Genomic DNA, 17,500 nt, shown 5'->3' with positions numbered 1-17,500 from the left:
GCAGCGGGGCATCGTGGGTAATGCTCTACTTCTCCTTCACTGTGAGGGTTCAGACCTGCACACGGCACATTATTCTCACTTTGACCCTCGCGACCTGCCGTACGCACGTCACTGAGGAGCCACGGACCCGACCGGCGAGTTCACGGTCCAAGAGCGTTCCCCCAATTTTAGCGCGTTTCTAGGATTGTGAGAAATTTTTAGGTTTTTCGGTCATCTCTCAGATTTTAGTACATTTCTAGGATTTTCAAATGTTTTTAGGATTTTAGGACATATTTCCGATTTTAGGACATTTCTTGAACTTTTGGACATTTCTAGGATTTGGGGACTTTTTTAGGATTTTACATATTTTGTCAGAAATGTCAGATTTTTGGACATTTTCGAGGAATTTAGTTCATTTGTAGGATTTAGAACATTTGTAAGACTTTGGAACATTTGTATTATCTTAGGATGTTTGCAGGATTTTGGGGTGTTTTGGGGGATTTTAACACATACAGTATCTAGGATTTTGGGACATTTCTCAGATTTTATGGTTTGTATAGGATTTTAAGACTTTACTAGAATTTAGGACATTTTGGGGATTTTAGGACATTTTGGGACATTTCTCAGATTTCAGGACATTTCTACTTCTTCTGATCAACAAGCTCTATGTTGATGCTGTTTTATGTCTCTGACACCTTATGGAGACTAAAAGGACAAAAACTATTCACAAAGTCAATCACTTTATTTTCATTGTACAGAAAATGTTTGGGGGCCACCAGGGGCCCTATGAGGGGCCAGATTTGGCCCGGAGGGCTTAAATTGAGTATACTTGGTTCAGGGGATTAATGTGCTCAGGGCTTTTTCTTTGTGTGCGGCCTGCTGTCATTTAACAGCTGTACAGAAATATGTTAATTGGTAACTCTGGGTTTATTTGAAGATAAGTGCGCAGAAATATAGAAAAGCCTCATATCAGCTGAGTTTAAATGTTTCTGATTTACAGCCTGAAGCAGCAAAAGATTTAAATGAATGAACTCTGTGTGCTTTTAGGGACTTTTTCCTTGAATTTAAAAGGTGTTAACCGAGCTGAAGTTTGTCTGCCTGAAGACGAAATGATTTCCTTAAAATGTTTTCGGTCAGAGGTCAGCTGCGTCGTTCAGTCAGAGAGTTTTCTTTTCACTGCAGCTCAGCAGATCAGAGTGTGTGTGTGTGTGTGTGTGTGTGTGTGTGTGTGTGTGTTTGGGTCAGTAATAACAGCAGATCAGGACAAAGGGCTGAAACCGAAAACAGACGAACTAAAACAACAGACAGAGACTAGACCGTCTGACTGACTGCACAGAGACAGACGGAGAGACGGAGAGATAGACAGGTTTTATTTCCTGTCTGACATTCTTTATGCATTCTTTTATTTCTGCAGTGAAAAATAATAATAATAAAATAAATAAAAAAGAGGCTGATAAAAGAGAGAGAGCAGCTCCACTGAAGGGGAACCACGACGACCTGCAGGGTCACATGACTCAGCTGAAGGTGTTTTTCAACCTGATGGTGGCGCTATGCTCTGAGATAATCCCTTCAGCTTTGACCTGATGGTGCCTGCACTGCACTGATATTAAATACTAATATAATATGAAATACTGACACTTAAAAAACAAATTCTTTTTCAACTTGGACAATATTTCCGTCCGTCCACTTAAAGTGTTTGTTTTTGACACTGACAGGCTCGGATTGTCATTCTCAGTGTCAGCAACGGGATGGACTTTTTTTTTTTTTTTAATCAGAAACAGCCACAAAATCTCCATCACCAGACTCCATTTAAATAAACATGTATAGAGCAGCATATTATTTCATACAACTGGGTGAATTAAGGGTTAATTTCAATCAAAGCAGTGTAAAAACAAACAAAAACGGCTTTTGTGAGCTTTATTTTCTTTCTGTTTGCTTCATTTAACCCTTTGAAACCTGAGAAAAATTGCTTGATTTTTTTTTAAATATGGGAGGAAGCAACAATGAGCAACAAAAGATGAAATGACCCAAAAATTAGCAAAAAAGAACAGGACAATGGCATTAAATTAGTGAAAAACGAAACAAAACTAACAAAAAAATAATAATTATTCTGTAACATAATTTCAATACATAATTTTAATATTTACAAACACATTTCCCTAGCTTTAAAAAAACTTTCTATATTTAGAAATTTGTTGTTATTTGTGGAACATTTCTCATCATGTTTCTCTTTGCCTGTTTTTGAAATAAATCACACAAAATTAGCTCAGAGTTCAAAGGTTAAAATACTCTTGAAAGGTGTCTGAAAGTAAAGAAATGTGATGCTGATCCAGGTTTTGAAAGGGTTAAATTGAGTCTGGAGGGTTTGGTGATGGTGATTTCAGGCTGTTTCTGCTGAAACAAAAAGGATCTTTCTCTCCAAAAAAAAAATCTTTTTCTGTTGGGATCTTTTCCACAATGTTGTCAGACACTTAGAACAACAATCTGAACCCGTCAGCGACAAAAATAACAATCTGAACCCGTCAGCGACAAAAATAACAACCTGAACCCGTCAGCGACAAAAATAACAACCTGAACCCGTCAGCGACAAAAATAACAATCTGAACCCGTCAGCGACAAAAATAACAACCTGAACCCGTCAGCGACAAAAATAACAACCTGAACCCGTCAGCGACAAAAATAACAACCTGAACCCGTCAGCAACAAAAATAACAACCTGAAGGCATGTTTCCTTTGAAAATTGCAAAAAAAACATTCAGAGAAAAGAAAAAAAACAAAAAAGGGTGAAAGACAAAAAGAGATAGTCAAAATGTAATCTTTAAAAAAATAATGGCCAACACTTTATTTTAAAAAATGCCAAAAAATTAGGAAACCCTGAAATTTTGTTTCACAGGAAATCTGTCCAAAAATTGTAAGGAAAAATGCCCAAAATTGTTGAAGGGAAAAAAATGGCAAAATTTTTTGGAGGGAAACAAAAACACCAAAAAAATTTCAAAAGGGAAAAGAAAAATCCGAAATGCGTTTTTTTTTTGTTTTTTTTTTTTAAAAAGGCCAATATTTTATTTAAAAAGAAGAAAGCCCCCAAAAACCAACATTTAATATTTTTTTATAAAGAGTTTACTGAAGGAAAGCATTCCTTTTTAAAAACCATCCAAAAACTTAAAAAATACCACCATAAGTTGGAAAAAAAAAGTTGCTAAAATAAAAAAGTAAGCAAAGTTAAAAAAAAAAAAACAAAACAAAACTTTTTTTGCACAAGTGAAAACAGTGAGGTCCAAGAGCTTCTTACCTTCAGAGCAGAACAACAGATCAGTCGCCAAATAACGGGGACGCTAAATGACTGTTATTGACATGTGATGTCATTGTTGTGGTTTATAAAGCACAGCTGATACGTTTGATATAAGTCGGGCCCACGCTGTTGTGTTAAATGTCACGCCTCTTTTGTTTCCGTGATGCCGGCATGCTGCCTAAAATCACACCCTGAAGCCACATGATGCCGCCCTCGTTTGGTTCGTTAAGGACAGAGAAACGACCGATGAGACGTCGTGAGAGAACAGATCAGCTCACTAGCAGCCGCTCAGGTAACCTTCAGGTCATGTGACACTGCAGGTCCCTCCAGTCTCCCAAAACACACTGAGACACACTGAGCACGCTCAGAGACTCTGAAGACGACTGACTGACGGTGGTCTCTGATTGGTCAAATGATAAACAGCCAATCAGGAAACCGAACTGAACTCTGAAGTCGAGGTGATGAAAATCAAATGTGACGGGAAATGTGTTCTTTAGAAAAACTGAAAAAATAAATTTAAAAACTGACAAAAGTTTAGAGAATTATGAGGGAGAAACTGGACGCCAATTTGGATTTTCAAAAAAAAATATAGTTTGGAGATTTTTTACTTTACCTACTTTTTACTTTACTTATTTTTTACTGGCAAATTTTAAGGAAGTCATTTTGGGGTTTTTTTGTTCTTAAAATGTTTTTGGCTTTTTTTTCTTAAAATTTTTTTGGTGATTTTTAAGAAAATATTTAGCAATTTCTTTTTAACTCTAAAAATGCTGCCGATTTTTTCATGAAATATATGTTTTTTTCCTTTAAAATATTTAGGCTACACTTCTATTTTTTTAAAAAAAAAAAGACTTGGTGTTTTTTGGTTTTTTTTTTGTAAAGTGGTGATTTTTTTCTTTCCAGACCAGCTGTTTGGAAAAATCAGTTCAGAAAATCAGACATCTTTGACAGTTTTAATTCAACGTTTGAAGCTCGCTGGACGGCTGGAGCAAAACACCTGTTCACTTGCCAACATGTGCACATGTTTTTAATGATGTGAAAGAGTCTGTGTGTTTATATATGAATAACTCTCTGAATAATAATAATAATAATAATAATAATAATATAATTATCATTATTATTATTATTATTATTATTATTGTTGTTGTTGTTGTTATTTATTATTTATTATTTTATTATTTATTATTATTTTATTTTTATTATTATTATCTTTAAGTTTCAGTTTCAGTCTGCTATTAAAAATCACAAAACAACGTCTGTCTGTTACCATGGTGACACACACACACACACACACACACACACACACGCACACACACACACGCACACACACGCACGATGAGGCAGCAGGTGAAATGAGCCAATCAGAGTTATTGATCACCTCTGATAACAGGCCTCTGATATCAGCGACGTTTAGAGTAAAATACAATTTAAAAAAAGAAATTAATTAATACATTTAAAGATTCAAACAAACTTTCCTCCATTCTCTCAGATTTTCACAAAAAGATTTAGACGGCCCATTGTGGCACAGCCCATTGTGTGGAGCGCATCCCGAGCCGAGCCGGGCCGAGCCCACTCACCCTCTCGGCGCGTCCCGGAGCGGCGGTGCAGCAGAGCAGCAGAAGCAGCAGCGGAACGATCCTCCGCCTCGGGCAGCCCGGAGCCTCCATCCAGACGGGCTCACGGCAGCAGAGTCCCCGCTGAGCGCACTGACCGCCGGCTCCACTCGGCTCGGCTCGGCTCGGCTCGGGATGCGCTCCTCCTGCAGCTTCGACTCGGTTCGGCTCGGTTCAGTCCGGAGCGGTCCGTGCAGCTGATCCTGTCGGGCCACAGCAACCTGCTGCGGGATGGAGAGAGAGAGAGAGAGAGACAGTCCGGGGACAGGGGAATCAAACTCGCAACTGTCAGGACTACACTTCCGTCTCACCTCTTCAAAATAAAAGCCTGCCCTCACACAGCTTATTAATGCAAATACAAAAACTATGCATGAAAAAGTTAGATTTCAAAGTCATTGTTCTATGAGAAAAGTTGTTTTACGAGAAAAAAATTTGTAATATTACGTGAATAAAGTTACAGTTACAGTTTACAGGAGGAAAAAGTCTTAATTTTACTTTTTTTTAAACAAACAAATATATTTACAGCACAAACATAAAAACAAAAAAACACATCTTTAATAAAAAGTCTTAAGAAATATTTAACTTAGAACTTGGATGAAATTTCAGCTTTATATTTTATCACATTATTTCTGATTTTAACATAAAGCTGCAACAAACCAAAGACACAATGACTGCTAATTAATAATGATAATCTGGTGTTTATGTGAAGGTAAATGTTGAAGCCAAAATTACCGACTGCAGGTCTGAAACAACTAAAAACAGATTTATATGCAGAAAAACAGAATTTTGACTTAATGATGAATCTGAACTGAACTTTTGAAAACAATTAATGTCTAATCTACATTCCTTAGTTGTTGACATGCTCCACTATAGTTTACATCCTTTATGTTTAAATACTGTAGTTAATGCATTTCATGTAGTTTACAAAGTTAATGTAGTTTATATGGAGTAGTTAATGAACAGTTTATATGTCGTTTATATGCATTAAGTGATTAAATGAATGTAGTTTATATAGTCTTGGTAGTTTCTATACAATACTTAATGTACTTCATTTAATTTACATAGTTAATGTAGTTTATATAAAGTAACAAATATAAATTAAAGTAGTTTATATAATTTTCACTTTATTTAGGTTACAAAGTAAATGTAGTTTATATACAGTAGTTACTGCACTTTATGTGGTTTATGTAGTTCATATGCAGTAGTTTATGTAGTTTATATAGGTTATGTAGTTTCTATATACTTATAATTTGTAATTTACATATTTAATGTAGTTTATATACAGTAGTAACTGTAGTAGTTTACATAGTTTATGTAGTTGTTAATCAGAAGTTTGTATAGTTTGTATACAGTTTTTAATTATTTTGTATAGTCTCTATACAGTAGTTTGATAGTTTACACTAAAAAGTTTATGAACATTACTTTATGCACTATATACGGATGTTTATGTAGTTTATATAGTCTAGTTAATATGATTTATCTACAGTAGTTTATAATATACAAATTGACTGTACTTTAAATAGTTTATAGAGTTTATATACAATAGTTAATGAACTTAGTTTGAATTGTTCATGTAGTTTATATACAGTGGGTTATGTTCTTAATATAGTTTACATTGTTTATACAGTTTATAAAGTTTATGCACTTATGTACTTTACGTTGCTTATGTAGTTTTAACAGTTTATGTACTTTATGGTGTTTATAAAGTTTATATACTCCTGAAGCACCAAATATTTTGGTTTTTATTTGTGGCTACAGCAACATCTCCATCCCAAACACGAGACGGTCCGTGCGTTCATTTCACATATTAACACTTCACGTTACTGACGTGTTTATTTCATCAGCCTTGTTTAAATCTGCAGAACTAAAACCGTCTGAGCTTTTCGCTTCTGTCAGATAAAAAAATCCTTCAACATCTTCAGCGCACATGTTCATTTGTTTTACCGAAACACAACAATCAGCCACATGTTAATGTCCCAATTCATATGTTTGTCTCTGTTATAATGTACTAGTCTCTCGTAGATTTTTTGAATTAAACTGTTGCAGAAAGCGATTTGTTATGTTACATGATCAAAATTTATCATGTATTATTTGCATTTGTCTGTCAGCAGGTCACTCCTGCCCCAGAGAACACGCTTCCTGTGAGTTTTTGTCAGAAACAAACAGGTACATTTTAAACACACCTGTTTTAAAACACATTTTCTAAATATATTGTCCATAAATTTGCTGTATTTATGTCTCTGCACCGGCAGTATCCGGGGCGGAAAGCATTTCATTTTTGGGTTGTCTGTCCGGCACATTGTTGTGAATGCGACATCTCAACAACGCTTCGAGGGAATTTCTTCAAATTTTACACAATGTCCGGACTCAACGATGAAGGGATGAAATTTTGTTCAGAGGTCAAGGTCACCGTGACCTTGCATACATCACATTTTTTGTGAATGCAATATCTAAAGATTGTCTTGAGGAAGTTTCCTCAAATTTGGCACAAACGTCCACTTACACTCAAGAATGAACTCATTAGAATTCGACGATTGAAGGTCATAGGTCGAGGTCACGGCGACCTCATACAACATGTTTTTGGCCATAACTGTAGAGATCGATATGACATGAAAACTTTCCGAAGATTAAAAACTGTCCCATCAGTTCTCGCTCTTCTCTCAGCCGCTTTTATTTTGGAGCGTGGAGCCCGGCGACCGGAAGTGTGTGTGCGCGCGCCTGCAGGTGTTTGCGGCGGTTGACAGGTGTGGAGTTGTGTGTGCAGCGCGGCGCTGCGGCTTCAGTTTAGCGGATAAAGTTGAGAGTTTTCCGTCTGTGTGTCTCTGACATGAAAAGCGCGTGAAGCTTCAGATTGAGCGCGAGACCTTGAGGTAAGTGAGCCTCACCTGTGTGTGTGTGTGTGTGTGTGTGTGTGTGTGTGTGTGTGTGTCTGTGTCTGTGTCTGTGTGAGTGTGTGTGTTTGTGTTTGTGTTTGTGTTTGTGTGTCTTTGTGAGCCGCTGCAGCTGTGATTCACACCAATCAGCTGTTAATTAACTGTTAATTAATTCGCCGCTGACGTCAGCAGGTTCATTAATGAGCCGCTGATGAAGCTGAAGAGGAGGAGAGAAGTAACGGAGTACTTTTACTCAGTTACTGCACTGCAGTCCTGTGTACTGCTGCTGTACTGCAGTACTTCATCTGCAGTCTTTGTACACTGTGAGAAAGTGAAACAAACGTTATTCAGTGAAAACTTTATTTATACTCAGAGAAAATGTTCGCTTGTTAATTGAACATAAATGTGAAGAAAAAAAACTTCATGATTGCTTTAAAGCAGAATCCTCTGCACTGTGTAAAAATACTCTTGGGCAAGTAAAAGTACTGCTTATACAATGTTTAACCTGCAAAATGCACTGAAAGTATCACAGATAAAACTTGTGCTTATGCAGCATTTCTGGTGGTTTGATGTGACTCATGTTCTCAGAATGTTTTGTGTAAAATCTGCAGCCCTGAGAAAAAAGAACGCAGTATAAAGTGCAGTATTTTCTTGTGAACTGTACAGAGAAGCAGAAAATACAGAAGTACTTTGACAGTAGCTGCACAGTACTGCAGTCAGTGTAATCGGACTGTCTCCTCGTCTCTGACCTCATTTACTGTGAATCACTTCATGCAGCGGATCACAGATCTGATCTGAGAGCAGCAGAGCGAAAATGCGGCCAAGATTTTAAGACGCACTGAAATCTGATGGCTGAAGCTCCTCTGCAGCTTTGAGGTGTTGAGACTACATAAACATGTCTGTAATCTGTCCGACATGCACAGAGCGACCAAACATCCACTCGCTGGCTGCGTTTTCACACTCAGAATATTTTTATTTCCAAAACGACAATATTCCTTCTTATCTTCCTGTTTACATGCAGCCGTGCAGCAGATCAGATCAGCACGTTCTCATTCTGAACTCGTGAAATGCTGCTTTAACAGTGCTTTTGGCGTAAGGTCACGACGCCCAAAGACAGAAGCAGGCGCCCTGTTATGTTACGCTGACAGACTGACGGGTGGACGGCGGCTGCTGCGGCTGCATGATACGCACACAGGCAGCGTTGCTTGAGAACGGCGCCGGATGGAAACTGTCGTGTCTGCATGATACGCAGATGCTCGAGACACTGCCTCTAACAGCATAATGTGAGGGCGTAACAATATATTTTAACAAAAATTCGATACGTGTTACGATACATGTTTGGTAATACGATACAAGAACAACACGGGCTCATTTAGAGCGATACAAAACAACACAATTCATGCCGAGATATTGATTTAATATCTTTTATTTTTGCCAAAAATAGCGGAGGAAACACTGAACGACACAAACAGTCAGAGCGAGGCCTCAGTTCAACGCGCGTGAAATAAAAACCGAGACAACGGCCTGCAGAAGTCAGGATTCAGCAGCTTGGTTTTTTTTCAGAGATAATTCAGCAGAATAATTAACACAACGTTAAATGATTAATTATCATTGCATTTGATCTCCTATCTGCATCAGAGTGTTTTATTAATAGCGTCTCCATGTTTTCAAAAGCCAAAATGTGTCCAAACCCAAAAATTACAATTAAGTTCAATTCAATTCAATTCAGCTCGATTCATTTCAGGTCAATTCGATTCGATTCGATTCGATTCAGTTCAGTTCACGTCATTTCAGTTTGCCTCGGAGGGCTTTACAACACATTACATCTCTCTGTCTTCGGACCCTCGCGGCGACAAAGGAGAAACTGAGGACGGATCCTCTTCAGGACGGACATTTATTATTATTTACCAATAAAAGTACAAAAACATACATCCACATAACGTCTGAAATAAAATCAATCAATACAAGCGATTTATACCTTAAAAAACGACTTTAGATCGGTACGAGTCACACTAGAAGCACGACTTGCCGTTTACCTACTGATGAAGTATGATCGCAGGGATAAAAATCGATGCATCAATACAACACGTCTGTGTCCGTGTCCCTGTAGGACGAACACCGGTGTCGCAGCGTCCTCATTGGCTGAGAGCCGTCTGGAGGCGGAGTCAGAGTGACAGGACCGCGTAGTGGGCGGGACTTCCTCTGAGGAGAGGACAAGATGCTGCTGACTTCCTGCTCCGCCCCCTGCAGCTACACCTGGCTCTGGTAAACAAACAGGAGCATAAATAAACACAAATAAATGACATCACTGATCGATGATGGATCATCGATCAGTGATCAGGCAGGGCCCCGCTCTGTTGTACCTGCGCCTCACCTGTGTTTCCTCCTCCAGGTGCCTCCTGATGATCCTGACGGCTCCTCCAGCAGCTCTCGGGGTGAGTGCTTCTCTTTTAACTCGCCTTTGGTTTCTTCTCTGGAGCTTTTATTGTGAAAGGTTTAGAGGATTTCCTCGAAACGGCGCTGACGTGAGCTCGCAGAGTGATGCACCACCGTGTTATTGATCCTGCTGATCAGAGTTGTATCGGTGCAGTAATCAGGTTCTGACAGACTCCCTAAAAACGAGAATTAAGTCCATTTCGATATTAATATGATTATTTTCTCTCCGTCAGAAGAGTAAAGTGCATTTTGGCTGCATGTTGTTCCAGTTTGTCTCGGCTGTTTTATTGTTGCTTAAATGTTTTGTTGTTGCTTAATTTCTAATGGATTACAGATAAATTCAGTCCATAAATCATCAATTTTACTGACAAAACGTTGCTGAGAACAAGATGCTTCTTATTGATGACAGCAGGTCAAAAAAATTTCTAAACTTCTAAAGAAGAGATATTATTGGCTGGAAACTAAAACCTAAATTAAACTTAAATTTTATATTCAGAATAAAACAGTAATGAGTTGATTTGATCAATAGTTCATTTCAAATACTTAAGGATATTTCCAGGATTATAGGATATTTCTAGGTTTGGGTTATTTTGGGAAGTTTCAAGGATTTTAGGTTTTTTCTAGGAATTTTCAATGTTTCTTTAATTTTGGGACGTTTTTAGGATTTTTTTTTTACATTTCTTGGATTATAAGAGGTGTCTGGGATATTAGGAAGTTTTTGGATTTAAGAATGTTTTTAGGACTTTGGTGTCATTTGTAGGATTTTTTGACATTTACAGAATATAAGGACATTTCTGGGATTTTAGTTGTTTTTTTAAATTTAGGATGTTTCTCAGATTTTAGGATTTTTTCTTTCGAATTTAAGGACTTTTCTATGTTTTTGAACGTATCTACGATTTTAGGACATTTCTAGAATTTTACAACAATTGTAGGATTTTAGGAAGTTTTTAGGATTGTTGGACTTTTCAAGGTTATTAGGACATTTCTGGGATTTTAAGACATTTCTATGATTTTAGGACATATCTAGGGCTTTAGGTTGTTTATTGGATTTTAGGATGTTTTTGGACATTTGTTCCGTTTAGGGGATTTTGGGACATTTGTCAAATATGAGTCCAGGACGTTTTTAGGATTATAGGACATTTCAAAGATTTTAAAACATTTCCAGAATTTTAGGGACATTTCTAGGATTTGGTGACTTTTTGCATTTTTGGACATTTCTAGGACTTCAGGATATTTCTCTGATTTGAGTATGTTCCTAGGATTTGAGAACTACATTGGTAATATTTTGGACATTTCTATGATATTAGCACATTTCTAGGATTTTCGATCTTGTATAGGATTTTAGGATGTTTCTAGGATTTGTGGACATTTCTAGTATTTTAGGAAATACGACATTAGGATGTTTCTCTGATTTTAGGACGTTTCTGGGACATGTTACGGATTTTGGGTCATCTGTAGGCTTTGGTGTTTGTAGGACATTTGTCAGACTTTTGGACATTTCGAGGATATTAAGATGTTTGTTTGATTTTAGGCATTTTCTGGGATTTTAGGACATTTCCAGGTTTTTAATCCATTTCTAGCATTTGAGGACATTTCAATGATTTTAGGACATTAGGGTGTGGGGGATCCTCCTCTGGCTCTATTTTGATGCTGTTTTATGTCTCTGACACCTTATGGAGACTAAAAGGACAAAAACTATTTACAGTGTCAATCACTTTAATATTTATCGTGAATTAGAAAACGGTTGGGCGGGCACCAGGGGCCCTATCAGGGGCCAGATTTGTTAGTGGAGTATCACTGTGGTAGAGGATCACCTGACTGTCTCTGGTGTCCCTCAGGGGTCAGTACTTGGCCCTCAGGTTTTTAGTGAAGAGATCAGTTTACAGAAACTGATGGACAGATGATGGAAGATGAGTGGATGCTGAACTGATCCAGGCTAACGGAGGATGTAGAGACGACCCAGCAAGAGGTGGAGAAACTTTTCTCTCCATCCTGTTGAGGTCGTCCGGTTCAGTCTGTCTGTTGTCGGCCAATCAGCTGCTCGGCTGTCTGTTCAGCCAATCGGAGGCAGCGTGGCGTCCCAGATGGAGGGCTGATGGTAGGAGCAGATTGAGCAGAGATGGAGGATGGAGGAGTGATGGAGGACTGATGGAGGAGTGATGGAGGAGTGATGGAGGAGGCCGGTATGAGTGCAGACGGGTGCTGAGCGTAGTCGTGACAGCGGACGGAGCGATGGCGATGGAGGAGTGATGGAGGGAGGATGGTGCGAGCGCAGACATTCAGGACAAAGTCGTGACAGCAGATAGAGCGATAGCCACATTCCTGCTGCTGATAGCCACGCCTGACTGATAACCTGGTTTACACAACGCTGCAGGAATGTGGCTGCTACACAAACACTGCTGCATGCTGGGAAACTCTCCGTCTGGGGCCCACAGTGAAAAAAAAAGACCCTCACACTCGGTGTATCAACAGGGACACTCAGTGTGGGACATGCAGGGGGACAGCCTGGGTCGGGTCCTGTTTTACAGTTGTTCTGTGCGTGTTGTTGCCGACGTTCCTCCGCAGAGGAACTCATCATCAACCCCGCATATAATATTTCAAACATTTTATATCGTTTGAGTGCTCTAAAATACGATGTACGTTAACAAACACACGTGCATTTTATTATACGGTTGACGTTAACAAACAGGTGGGTTTTATTATTTGGCAAACATTAACAAACATGCATAAATATCATTTATGGCGTTCAAAAAAAAGCATAATGAGTTTTATTATTACATACCTTACACACATACAGGTTTTATTAAATGGTTTACATTATTAAATGTATGTGTGTTTTATTCTACAGTGCACATTAACAAACAGGAGGATTTTATTTTATGGCAAACATTAAAAAACATGCATGAATTTCATTATATACGGCATTCATAAACAAGCATAATACATACCACACACACAGGTTTTATCATATGGTTTACGTTAATAAACGTATGCGTGTGTTAATAAATGCCGTACATTTATAACCATGCATCTGTTTTGGTGTTTTTTCATCTGTTATATTACATGACGCAAATAAACAAGCATGTTTAATTATACGCTTATATAAAAAACACTAATAAACACATTTGATCATACAGCATATATTAACAAACATTTTCCGTGTACTACAAAACCTACATTTACAAACATATGTGGGTTTTATTATGTGGTGAACTTTAACAAACATGCATGAATTTCATTAAACTGTGTGCATAAACAAGCATACATTTGTTTTTCTATAGGATGTACATTACACACACAGGTTTTATTAAATAGCTCACATTAATAAACATATTTGTGTTGTGTTATACAGCACACATTAACAAACATATTTTTATTCATGAATTTATTATTCAGCATATATTAACAATCATGCTATTTTTTTTGAAAATCACAAACACATTTCATCATAGAGCGTATATTAACAAACATTTACAAACGTACATGGGTCTTATTATACATTGTGAAAAATGAACATATATATTTTATTTTCATTTATTTAACTAATTAATTAATTAATTTCAAGAAGCACATTTGAGCACTTTTTAAAAAAAAATTATACAATGTTAATTAACACACATCCATCTTTCTTGTTATATTGTGTGCACTGCTAAGACAAGTGCATTTTGTTATACCGTGTACGTTTACAAAGATAGATGTGTTTTTATAGCGTACGCTGACGAAACTTGATTTTTTTATATACTTGTGGTTTATTATACAGCGTACATTAACAAACATACCTATGTTTTACTTAATAACCTACGTGAATGAATTGTTGATGTTTTATCAACAGCTGTACATTGATGAAAACCAGTGTTTTGTTTTATATGCGTCCTCAACAAATGTTCGCTTTTTCATTATACAGCGACGGTAATAAACTTACATGTGTTTTATTACATGATGTGCATTGACGCAGATGTGTTTTAGTATTCAACGCACATTAAATATTTTATATTATGCTCCGTACTTCAGCAAACAGTGTTTTTAAAAAAAACTCAGCTGTTTTCATTAAGAAATTATTTTTTTCATAATACAGCAAAATTAACATTTTCAGGTGTAAAGGATGTTTCTTAGATTTTGGGTCATTTTTAGGATTAATGTTTCTTGGATTTAAGGAAGTTTTTGGGATTATAGAACATTTCTAGGATTTTAGGATGTGTTTTTTTTCCACATTTTAGGACATTTCTAAGAATTTCAAATAATTATAGAATTTTAGGACATTTCTGGGATTATAGAACATTTTTAGGATTTTAAGATGTTTGTAGGATTTTAGAATATGTTTAGGATTTTAGGAAATTTATAGGATTTTAAAACTTTTCCAGGATTTTAGGACATTTCTAAGATTTTAGAACATTTCTAGGATTTAAGGATGTTTCTTGGATATCAGAACATTTCTAGGTTTTCAGGATATTACTAACAACTTTTCTAAGATTTTAGAACTTTTCTAGGATTTTAGGACATTTGTAATAATAATACTGCTTGCATTAACTAGTGCGTTTTATTATGCAGCGTACATTAACAAACATGGGCCCATATTACAACATACACAACTAAACACGTGCACTGTGAACACGTTATATTGCTGTGTAGAGTGGCCATGAAAACACGCGTGTTTTGGCCGCAGCGGTCGGTGTTTTATTGTCGAGCTGAGTTTGAAGCTCTGATGGTTTGATTCATATCTGATGAACAGAAGCTGCCTCACATCTGTCCTCATTCAGACTGTTCAAAGAGTGTTGTGGGTCAGAAAAAATGGATGCATGATTGTCACTGACGTTATCTGATAAACACTCACACACACACGCACGCACGCACGCACGCACGCGCGCGCACACACACACAGTCAGCTGTCTGCTTCCTGAGAATCTCAGAGATGCTTGTCTGTCTCTGCACAGTGTTTACATTCCTCACTGTCTGAACACAGAGAATACACCATAAAATACAAAACACACTCTGCGCAAGACAATACACCCAAAAAACACAAAACTCACACACTCGAGAAAATACACCCAAACACAAAAAAGCATGTTGCCTTGCCGCAGTCTCAACATCCACCCGTTCATACATTCTCCACAGACTCCCCGGTGCTGAGTGTGACTGCAGCGGGTAGCTCATACATCGCTCTCCTTAGCCAGCTCCTGAAAAGGTCTCTCACGTCCTTCTTAGACAAACTCAGTCAGGCTTTAAAAACAGCACCGCAGCACAGAGTCCGCCCCCCCTGAGGCTGACAAATGATTTGTTTCTGTCTTTAGGTTCAGGAAATCACACAATAATAACACATTTAGATCTCTCAGCTGCCTTCAATACAGTCGATCCTCTGAGCGTGTGACCGATCTGCCTCTGTTTCAGTCAATAATGTGTCCTGGTCCTCTGCATCAGCGACGCTCAACTCACGGCCCGTGGGCAAAAGTCCTGAAAACATCCTAAAATCCCATACACATCCTAAAATGTATTAAAATCCTAAAATTGTAGAAGTGTTCTAAAATCCTAGACATGACCTAAAATCCAACAAACATCATGAAAACAAAGACTTGTCCTGGAATCCTGGAAATGTCCTACAATTCTACAATTCTACAATTTCATTTAGCAGACGCTTTTATCCAAAGCAACGTACAACACAAAGCAGTGAAGACATAAGCACTTTCCTCAAGTTAATGAGTTAAGGCAGCTTGATAGAGCTGGGCTCATCCGGGAGTTGAACCCGGGACCTCTCACACCCAAAGTGAGAATCATACCACTAGACCAACGAGCCACTAAATATCTAGAACCATCTGAAACTCCTAGAAATGTCCAAAATTCCTAGAAACGTCCTGAAATCCTAGAAATGTTCAAAATCTAATAAATGTCCTAAAATCAGAGAAACGTCCTGAAATCCTAAAAATGTCCTTTGTTCTTTATGGTGGAAGGATTTTCTGACTTTTCTAGAATTTTGGGTCATTCCTTCTGTTTTTGGACGTTTCAAGGATTTTAGGACATTTAGAAGTGTTTTGAAATACTTGAAACGTCCTAATTATCCAAGCAGTGTCCTAAAATTGGAGAAACATCTTCAAGTCCTAAAAATGTCCGAAAGTCCTTTGAATGTAAGACCCTAGAAATTTCCTGAAATCCTAAAATCCGAGTAATGTCCTAAAATTCAACAGAAGTCCTAAAAATGTCCTTTTTTTCCTTGTGTTTCAAGGATTTTAGGTCATTTCTAGTATTTTAGGACATCAGTGTCTCAGCTGTGTCCTCTGTCGGGGGTGTGGGGGATCCTCCTCTGGCTCTTTTTTGATCAACAAGCTCTATGTTGATGCTGTTTTATGTCTCTGACACCTTATGGAGACTAAAAGGACAATTGTTATTAGAAAATGGTTTTGGGGCTTCTGGCATCCTGTCAGGGGCCAGATTTTGGCCTGAGGGCCGAGTTGAGTGTCAATGTTGTGCTCTTTTATGTGGAAAGGAGCCAGTTGAGGTGGCTCAGACGTCTGATCAGATGGATGGATGGATGGATGGATGGATGAATGGATGGATGGATGGATGGATGATGGATGGATAATGGACGGATGGGTGGATGATGGGCCCTTGGATGGATGGATGGATAGATGGATGGATGATGGGTCAATGGATGGATGGATGGTGGATGGATGGATGATGGATGATGGATGGATGGATGATGGATAGATGGATGGATGATGGATGGATGATGGATGGATGATGGATGGATGGATCAGGGATGGATGGATGGATAGATGGATGGATGGATGGATGGATGAATGGATGGATAATGGATGGATGGATGATGGATGATGGATGGATGGATGATGGATAGATGGATGGATGATGGATGGATGATGGATGGATGGATCATGGATGGATGGATGGATAGATGGATGGATGGATGGATGGATGGATGAATGGATGGATAATGGATGGATGGATGATGGATGGATGGATGATGGATGGATGGATGGATTTCGAGTGAAGATTTGAACTTGAGGTGTCGCCATGACGCAGTGATGTCACGTGGATGTCATGGTGATGCTTGTGTTTTCTGTTGGTTTCCAGGGCGACCAGACGGAGCCGTGCGCTGGTCGGGATTGCTCCACCTGTCAATGTTTCCCAGCCAAAGGAGCCAGGGTGAGTCTCCGCCCACTGACACACCAGCCAATCAGAGCCCTGCTGCAGCATGATGTCATCACAGCTGCTGCAGAGTTATAGACCTGTGACACCTTCACTGTCGGATCGTAAACCACAGACACTACAACACACACACACACACACACACACACACACAAGCA

At 38.2% G+C, this 17,500-nt stretch overlaps 2 protein-coding genes and 1 non-coding gene across 3 annotated transcripts in view; 1 reads left to right on the top strand and 2 right to left on the bottom strand.

Moving 5' to 3' along the window:
* Positions 1 to 5,059, bottom strand: part of col4a3 (collagen, type IV, alpha 3) — a 40,926-nt gene extending 35,867 nt beyond the window's left edge. Inside the window, 1 exon segment of the mRNA XM_042486082.1 lies at positions 4,843 to 5,059. Coding sequence (XP_042342016.1) covers positions 4,843 to 4,932 — 90 coding nt within the window. The 5' untranslated portion in view covers positions 4,933 to 5,059.
* Positions 5,060 to 9,910: 4,851 nt separating this feature from the next.
* Positions 9,911 to 17,500, top strand: part of col4a4 (collagen, type IV, alpha 4) — a 38,167-nt gene continuing 30,577 nt past the window's right edge. Inside the window, 3 exon segments of the mRNA XM_042486964.1 lie at positions 9,911 to 10,016; positions 10,144 to 10,186; positions 17,268 to 17,339. Coding sequence (XP_042342898.1) covers positions 9,970 to 10,016; positions 10,144 to 10,186; positions 17,268 to 17,339 — 162 coding nt within the window. The 5' untranslated portion in view covers positions 9,911 to 9,969.
* On the bottom strand, positions 15,904 to 15,975 carry trnap-ugg. The gene has a single exon. It is a non-coding gene; the product is annotated as a tRNA-Pro (tRNA).

Source organism: Plectropomus leopardus, chromosome 5, assembly GCF_008729295.1.
Source record: "Plectropomus leopardus isolate mb chromosome 5, YSFRI_Pleo_2.0, whole genome shotgun sequence".
In the NCBI taxonomy this organism is placed as follows: domain Eukaryota; kingdom Metazoa; phylum Chordata; class Actinopteri; order Perciformes; family Serranidae; genus Plectropomus; species Plectropomus leopardus.
The sequence above is the reverse complement of the archived record's forward strand: the minus strand, read 5'-3'. Positions and strand labels throughout refer to the sequence as shown.